The sequence below is a fragment of the Borostomias antarcticus genome (genome assembly GCF_949987555.1).
Source record: "Borostomias antarcticus genome assembly, chromosome: 11".
In the NCBI taxonomy this organism is placed as follows: domain Eukaryota; kingdom Metazoa; phylum Chordata; class Actinopteri; order Stomiiformes; family Stomiidae; genus Borostomias; species Borostomias antarcticus.
The window spans coordinates 5,073,050-5,082,134 of record NC_140244.1 but is presented as its reverse complement, the minus strand read 5'-3'; the positions used below and the strand labels follow the sequence as shown (position 1 = coordinate 5,082,134).

General features: G+C 44.4%; 2 protein-coding genes across 2 annotated transcripts; both read right to left on the bottom strand.

The window, feature by feature from the left end:
- Nucleotides 1–623: 623 nt before the first annotated feature.
- Nucleotides 624–3,225, bottom strand: hdhd3 (haloacid dehalogenase-like hydrolase domain containing 3). Its single transcript, XM_084445554.1, has 2 exons — nucleotides 2,442–3,225; nucleotides 624–2,091 (listed from the first exon to the last, which is right to left on the bottom strand). The coding sequence occupies exons 1-2, from the start codon at nucleotides 2,769–2,771 to the stop codon at nucleotides 1,696–1,698; spliced, it is 726 nt and encodes a 241-aa protein (XP_084301680.1). The 5' UTR covers nucleotides 2,772–3,225; the 3' UTR covers nucleotides 624–1,695.
- A 450-nt stretch (nucleotides 3,226–3,675) lies between these two features.
- Nucleotides 3,676–7,961, bottom strand: trub2 (TruB pseudouridine (psi) synthase family member 2). Its single transcript, XM_084445552.1, has 8 exons — nucleotides 7,695–7,961; nucleotides 7,373–7,504; nucleotides 6,707–6,781; nucleotides 5,839–5,900; nucleotides 5,637–5,718; nucleotides 5,464–5,536; nucleotides 4,642–4,778; nucleotides 3,676–4,152 (listed from the first exon to the last, which is right to left on the bottom strand). Exons 1-8 carry the CDS (start codon nucleotides 7,810–7,812, stop codon nucleotides 3,830–3,832), a joined length of 1,002 nt encoding a protein of 333 aa, XP_084301678.1. The 5' UTR covers nucleotides 7,813–7,961; the 3' UTR covers nucleotides 3,676–3,829.
- Nucleotides 7,962–9,085: the final 1,124 nt, after the last annotated feature.

The following is a 9,085-nucleotide window of genomic DNA, read 5'->3' as shown; positions in this document are numbered from 1 at the left end:
TTAGCAGTGAATGGCATGAAGGGCCATCCATGCAAACAGCGCTGGTTAACGCCCTGGGGCCTGAAGCACTTGGCATGCCTCGGTCTGGTACTGCCACAGGCAGATCCTTTCATAGATGATAATAACCATGTTGATGGGTTTCCAATGTCATGTCTTAGTTCAAGGGGACTGAAATCAAAGACTGTGTTCGTGACTAAAGAAGAAGGAGGGTAACATAACGGTTATAGATGTAACGGTTGTAGATTTATTTTCTTTTTTTATTGGAAGAAGTCATAGTTGGTTTACACACTTACAGTTGTGTTAAAAATAATAGCAGTGTTTAAAAAAGTGAGTAAAGCTCAAAATCAATATAATAGCTTTTATTTCCATACATGCAAATGCATTGGGAACACTGCACATTCTATTCCAAATCAAAACATGAAATCTTTACAAGAAAGTGAATCAAAATGATTAGGCTGTTCAAAAAAATAGCAGTGTCTGCATTTGTCTTTATAAACTCAAACATTTACTGTATAAACTGAAAAATGCTTCCAAGATTTAGCTTTCCTGTGAATCATTAAACTCATATTTAGTTGTATAACCACTGTTTCTGAAAACTGCTTCACATCTGTGCTGCTGTGCTTCCAGACTAACAAGATTAACGTTATGGAGTGGCCAGCCCAATCCCTGGACCTTAATCCAATAGAAAACGTATGGGATGACATCAAGTGCTGTTTCTGAGTCAAAACCAAGAAATGCAGAGGAATTGTGGAATGTAGTCCAATCATCCTGGGCTGGAATATCTGTTCACGGGTGCCAGAAGTTGGTCGACTCCATGCAGCACAGATGTGAAGCAGTTCTCAGAAACAGTGGTTATACAACTAAACATTAGTACAGTGATTCACAGGAAAGGTAAATCTTGAAGCATTTTTCAGTTTATACAGTAAATGTTTGAGTTTGTAAAGACAAATGCAGACACTTCTATTTTTTTAACAGCCTAATATCCCTTTTTCTTCACTTTCTGTAAAGAAATAACAAATTTGATACATTTTTCTTCATGTTTTGATTTGGAATAGAATGTAGTGTTCCCAATGCATTTGCGTGTATGGAGATAAAAGCTATTATAAGGATTTTGAGCTTTACACACTGCTATTATTTTGAACACAACTGTATGTGTGAACACTTATTTCTACATAAAAGCTCATTTAGGGAACCACAAAAAGAGCATTTTATTGTATCTTGTACATATGACACATACATATCCTTGAACATCTGTGTGAACTACAGTTCAAACAAATTAGGTCCATTGGACCCTTAATGGTGCAATAGTCAACATTTCAATGTCTAACCTAAGTCTAAGACTAATCATTTAATAAAAAATTTAAAAATGCTTGTGAGCCAATAGTATTAGGACTCCTGATTGCTCCCGGCTCCCGACATACATTGTGGTACGCATGGTCATAATACTATTGGCTCACAAGCCTTGTTAGAGGTGGGGACCAAACCTCAGACATCTCAGAGGTAAACAAAACCGTTCCATTTTGGACCCGTCCATTTTTTTTGACATGATAAATTATTATTTCGCACCCTTCTAAAAGCTCTGTGGATGTTTGTTTTTTAATGATTAATCTACATTGAAATCTTGACTATTGCACATTGAATCTGTTCCATTCACAGTACTATGTGTTCTGTGTCTGTAAATGCAGACGTAGTCCGTCAGCCCGTGTCTTGTTGAAGGCTTGTCGGCAGCTCGTCCAGGGAGCTCAGCCGGTGCTGCGGGGGCATGTCTGGGTGGCGTTCCTGGCCGCGTCTGTCCAGCAGGTACCCCCGGATACCCAGGGACCGGGACGCCACGTAGTCACACGCGTAGTGGTCTCCCACGTGAGCGACGTGGGCGGCTGGCGTGTCGCATCTCTGGAGAGCATGGCGGAAGATGGCTGGGTCAGGCTTGGCCACGCCCACTCCCTCTGACGTCACCAGGACGCTGAAGTAAGACAGCAGGCCGCAGTTCCGTAAAATGCCCTCCAGGCGATTGTCGAAGTTCGACACCACGCCCAGCTTCAGTCCCAGGGAGGAGCAGCTCTCCAGGGCTTTCTCCGCGTCTGGGAACACCTGAGGAACAGACACAGAGGGGCGTTTTGACAAACATTTCCACGGTCTATTGTCTCCCCTGCTATTAATACTGACGACAGGCGACAATGTCATTGTTATAGGCATGAACTGCACAAACAGTGACCTATACAGTTTCTATACTGTATAGGTATAGGCTATATCACATCACATAAGTTACACAGGCCTGCTGCAAAAAGGGTTAGGTAGGTCATGGGTCACCAACCCTGCTACAAAAGAGAGCTACAGATTGTCCACTATAGTGCCCCACCCCGTACTATAGGGAGGTTGGACTATCTGAGCTCTCTGGAAACTGTGTTGGTGCCCCCCCTGTATTTAATATTCGCCCTCACCTCCCAGTTGTCTGCGTTGCAGAAGTTATGGTACAGGTTGTGTGCCAATCTGTCCAGCAGGGCTGGGTCCTGCACCCTGCAGTGGGAGAAGGTGTCCCGCACCACCCCCAACCACCAGGTCTGTCCACACAGGCCCTGAGCGGTGCCGTAGTTGGGGTAGCGGCTGGAGTACTGGCGGTAGGCTCGACGGAAGGCCGCCTCCACCTCCACGGCATCAAGGCTCAAACCTGCTCTCCTCGCCTCCCGGCAGTACTGCTCCCCCACGGAAAGGCGCACCTTCAGCAACGTGTCTTTCACGTCCCACAACACCCAGCGACACGGTCCACGCATGACTGCCAAGTACACCCGAATACTTCACGTTAGCCTAGTGTAAACATAACAAGGTCTACATCAAAAGTAAAATAAACTTTAAGCCGAACAGAATTTCTCAAAGGCAGTCTTTCTTTACGGCGGCCGTAAGAATAGACTTGCCCGCTATTCTTACGGCGTTAAATCTTGTTTAGGGGAATTCTGCCTCCAAAACCTAACCAACTCTACCCCTAACCATAACACAAATATAAGGTATTCATGGCTAAATCGTAAAAATATTCACGGGGCCGTCAGTTTGGAGACTAGTCGCGCAGTGGTAGCCTATACTGTTGCAACCCTGCTGTAGCCCTACGCTTATAATCAGGGCTTGTATGCGCAAACCATCGTTGGATGGGTTAAATGTTACATTTCAATCTGGCTGTCATTGAAAGCGACCACCTGTACTTGGTCACGACCCTGTCAACTGTCACGAGAACATGCCATAGGCACAGGTTACCGAAGAGAACGCTTCGGCGGACTTCGGCCGGTGTTATGTTTATGGTGGCTATAGTTTCGGCTAGCATCCGCTGAAGTGCAGCGAAGATAAATACTCCGACGGCATCTCTTCTTTAGAGGAAAGGTTCCAAGTTACCATTGTACCGGGCAATTATCCCTGTACGGCTATGTAGCCTAATGTAGCCTACCGGACAGCAGCGAGACTAGTATGCAACAGCAAGTAGAAAGCTTATTATAAAGCATTGCTTGCCTCTAGTCTTTTGCCCGCCGGTGCCAGCGTGTGGCTAGGTACATTTCTTAATAGAGGTAAAGAAATTATGAAACGTTCAGTCTTTACATTGTCCTCTTTCCCCTCAACACTAGAATTAACCATTTTCATTAATATACTTTAATAATGATTCCTAATCGGACGATATGACCTAAACAGAAGTGTAATAAAACAAAATGTTCAACAACAGAATAAATACAAACCATTTCCGCCAAACATTTAGATCAAACATCATTCACTCAAAACAGTTAATTTATGGATTTTGCAGTGGATCAGGTCAGGATGATGGCACATCATCGAGTGTCAGATACAAAAGTCAGTGAAGAGCAGCGACTGTTGCTCCTTGCTCTCCGCCCTCCTGCCTGCGCGTGGCCGCGTCGTCCTGAGCGCCGCCATCGCTGCTCTCGGCGCGCGCATGGGAGGCACGTTTGTCGGCCTTCCCTCTGGAGCGGTACTGCCGGATAGCCCGCATGACGTCGGGAGCGGTCCAGCGGTGGCGCGCCAAAGCGGCATGCACGTCAAACGGCCCATCGCGCGTGCGGCGCACTCCTGTACACACGGCGGCACTGCGCAGCTCCAGGCCCACCTCGTGCAGGACCTTGCGGAGGTAGCGCTGCGTCTCGTTTATGCACTGCACCTCTGGGACAGCGGGACAACAACACAACCATCTGGATTACCACACACACAAACTCTCTCTCTCTTACTCACTCACACGCACGCACTCACTCATACACACACACACACACACACACACACACACACACACACACACACACACACACACACAATCTAAGAGAACACAATGAGTTGTCTGTATGTGTATGGGAGTGTGATCCATGTGTAGAATCAGAAATGGATACATGATAGATATGTGTGCATGTATATATGTGCACTCCTAGACATATACATTTATACAGACTGGATGTATGCATGTACATATATTCTTTATTCTATACTGTAAACATGCTGTACATATGGCTGTATATAGTACTGTTTTTCTTCTCTTTTTCCAACCTTGCTGCAATCTCCATTGCTGAAACACCAAATTTCCCCCTAGGGATCAATAAAGAATCTGTCGGTCTGTCCGTCTACTGAGTGTGTATTGTGGGACTGTTGGTAACTGCTCACCCAGGGTGAAGTGAGGAGGCTGGAAGTGTTTGCAGCGCAGTCCCAACAATATCGGGGGCGTCTTCCCGTCGGGGTGGAGGGCGCCCTTCACAGCCAGGTCGTACGCTTCCTGGGAGCGCATGTCCACCTTGGAGTACCTGCAACAACAGGCGGCATAACCTCAACCAGGCACCGACGACGGCAACAGAACGTGTGTGAAGTACAGCATCAGGTTGCTGAATTGACACATTTACCCTATGCCAGGGGTTTTTCTATGCTAAAACTGATAATAGCCCTGTTATTGGCCAACTAGCTGGCAATCACGGGCTATCTTATCTCTGAACACAGAGCTGCATGTAAACATAGTCCCAGGAACTGTGCTACTTGCACGTAAGCTTACATTCAATTATGTGGATTTAACTACATGTTCCAAAGTGTCCAGTAAGATGTGGCTACTGGCCAGTGTAAACGACTTTTCCTTTTGATATTGCTAATAGCCACATTAAAGCAAGCTTGCCTAGCTAACTAATATCAGGCAGTCAACATCTGATATTATTATATATTATATAATGACGTAATAGTAGCCAATTCAACCTTCCACGACTGCAAAAGCTGGAAGAATCTGTTTCTTTAAACAGTGGCATGACATAATGTCCATCTTAGTTTTTTGGCTTCTGTCTTTAACTAAAACATTAATGAAAACATAATAATTGGACTGCTTTCATTTCGGAGCTCCCCTGAAGCTCGCTGGCGCCCCCGTGTGGAGGCCCGCCTCACACTCTGAAAACCTTTACGCTATGTTGATATCAGTGGGCTGGATATAGTGGAACATTTTAGACATACGCAAGGAGGGCTTTCTGATTGGCTCCCTGCATCATGGCCAGAACCCTCTCCAGCGTGTCCCGTGTGATGTGATCTGTTAGAGGAATGACACGTTTGAGATTAGGTGTGATGTCAGTGTTGAGCCTACAGTTGAATTCATTTTCAGAAGCAGTGAAAAGACCCTGTTGTATTACCATATGTAGTTCTCTCTATGAGGCGGCCTGTGTGAGTAAAACTGTCTGTTGCCGTCCCAAATTCACCCTCTAGGATGTAATCCTGAAACACAAAGGCGTCTTAAAGCTTGGTTACAAACCTCAGCACCACACTAATACAGTGGCCTTAGTATGAAGTAATATACGTTTGGCAGCTTACAGACTTAAAAGAGAACTGTCTTACCCTGGTGACCTGTGAGCGGTAGAGGTCGTTCAGAGCCTTGTTGCCATGCCCAACTCCTAGGACTTGGGCACAGAGAAGTGAGAGCTAAGTAAGAGCCAGACCAAAGTCATCCAGATGCTGCATCTGCCGACTGTTTCTACAGAAAGTCCATGTAACCTACCTAGAACACTAGAACACCAGATGTAATTATACTGAATATCCCACCTAGGACACTAGCACACCAGATGTAATTATACTGAATATCCCACCTAGAACACCAGATGTAACTATACTGACTAACCCACCTAGAACACTAGAACACCAGATGTAATTATACTGAATATCCCACCTAGAACACTAGAACACCAGATGTAATTATACTGAATATCCCACCTAGAACACTAGAAAACCAGATGTAACTATACTGAATACCCCACCTAGAACACTAGATGTAACTATACTGAATACCCCACCTAGAACACCAGATGTAACTATACTGAATACCCCACCTAGAACACAAGAACACCAGATGTAACTATACTGAATACCCCACCTAGAACACCAGATGTAACTATACTGAATATCCCACCTAGAACACCAGATGTAATTATACTGAATATCCCACCTAGAACACTAGAACACCAGATGTAATTATACTGAATATCCCACCTAGAACACTAGAACACCAGATGTAATTATACTGAATATCCTATCTAGAACACTAGAACACCAGATGTAATTATACTGAATATCCCACCTAGAACACTAGAACACCAGATGTAATTATACTGAATATCCCACCTAGAACACTAGCACACCAGATGTAATTATACTGAATATCCTACCTAGAACACTAGAACACCAGATGTAATTATGCTGAATATCCTACCTAGAACACCAGATGAGAAGGCATCCAGGCGATGTCCCACTCCGACTTGAATCTGCTGGAACTCTGGTCCTGTCACTAGAATGGAAGAAACAGACGGCAACATTATCACAGCTCTTCCTGGATGTGGTACGTTATGGTGTGTGGTAAATGTGGTATAGGGGCTTTCCAATAAGTCACTGGTTATATATGGTGAAAATAAACATTCTATTCTACATTGCTGCATGTCGGTGAAATTAACTGACACGTGGCGTAGCCAATTAAAACTGTCCAGACGTTTACCTTTGCTGGTCCATTTATTGCTCCACAATATGTACTGTGTCTTGCATCCAGGTAAACATTACTGAGTCTAACCAAACTGAGATACTGCTATGCTATTTGCAGAGGCCATGGCCACAGTCATAAACTGTTAGGCCTCACCCGTCATGCACAGTACAACTGGCTGAATTAGCTTTCCTGTATTAATGCAATCCCATTACAGGTAACTGACAGCTGCTGTATCAAAAGTGTATTACACTAACAATAAACACCAAAACAAATAGATAAATGGGTCTTACATGTGGTGTATGTGGTAGATGTGGTATGTAGTAGCCTAGTAACATTTTTTGTTTAGTCATCCCATCTACAACTGCTTCATGCAGATGGTCATTACAGCGAACCTGGACGTACCCAGAGGGTGGTCAGCTAGTGCTGGGACGGAGGTTGCGGAGAGGGTGACATCTCTGGGACCCTTGGTACTATCGGGCTGAACCACAAACTTGACTCTGAGCTGAGGAACTGGAGGAGGGGCCGCATTTATACCTGGAGAGACGATCAGAGTTAACAAAAAAACAACCCCAAGACTCCTGACAGTGGAATCAACATTGTGCTGCTATCTTCTTTAGTGTCCCCGCTGTGAGCTCTGTGCTAGAGCAGAGAAATACTCGTGCAAATCATGTTGGCAACTGCTAGCTCGGTGGAGTCCACTACCAAAGACGGTCTGCAACTATACCTTTGAGGAGATTTGTCTCAATTGTGTCGCGGATAAGTTTCCAATGGACCCCCTGTGGTTTGTAAACAGAAAACAAGCCCTCTAATCTATGAAACACCCGAATGGATGGCGTCGACATGACGCTTGATGTCAAGAACTCGCTTATAACGTTAGACTGCCATGCCGCATTAAATATCGCGCTAGCTAGTTACATTTATTTTCTTTTTACTGTAAATATCCAAGGAGGTTATATTAAAAAGTCACATAAGTGTCCATGCCGCTGGTCGAGTGCAACCATGCCGGAAGTGCAACCTTAACGTAGTCACCTGTATTTCAGAACACTGCCATCTGTTGGACAGGATCTCTTTCTCTAGAAGCAATGAAGCGATGTGATAAAAATGGGAACTCAGGGCGAGATACATCCATAACAAATGTTTGCTCTGAATAAACTTTTTAATAAAACACACAGACATCTCATTGTGTTCTATTAGATTGTGTGTGTGTGTGTGCATTTGTAATGTGTGTATGTGCGTGTATGTGTGTTTTTTTTTTGCGTGCGTGTGTGTGTGTGTGTGTGTTGTGAGAGAGAGTGTGTGCATGTGTGTATGTGTGCAAGTGGTAGCCTACATTTTTTGTGATGCAGAACAATTGAACAGAGCATAGTGTGAACAGAGACTGGTCTGTAAATGTTTTTAGTTTTAAGAGTTTTATTCAAACCTGACCCTTATAAATGCTAAGCATGAATTGTAGTTGTAAATGTATAATTGACTGTGACGGCGCAGTATTGCTGTGGGCATTGTGTGGGAGGTGGTGGGCAGAGGTAAGCCTTTGTAGGGAGCAGTCAGGTAGCACAGAGGGAGACACTTGAGAGGCTCTCACACAGGTGCATAGAGGTCAGAGGGTTATCACCATGGAGATACACGCCACGGGAAATAGCCTACTGCAACGGCCAGCTACAGACCTTTTCCGATTCTTATGAATTCAAAGTTTCTTAAACTCAGTTCCCCACCCAGATAGCAAGCGGATGTGTAATAATTCTGGGCCATACATGGGCCGGAACTAAGCCACAAGGGCCAGATCTGGCCTGTATATGGCCCAGATCCGCTTGCTTTCTGGGCAGTATAAAGAAGGTCATGGACCAGAGCAGATTGAGACACCAGGTCTGCATGCTGAAGAAAAAACAAACAAACAGCTATATTTATGATAAACTTTTATTTTAATAATGCTGCAGCAGGCCTAGGATGGGACCTTAAAACTGCAATCACTGATCACCAAAGGAAAACAATCTTGTTAAATAGTAAAATAATATGCAACAATAACAAGTCACAGGAAACTCAGTTTAAGATTATACATAAATTACAAAGTACCCCATACCGTAGGAGCAAATATGACCATGACTGTTCTGGTGTAGG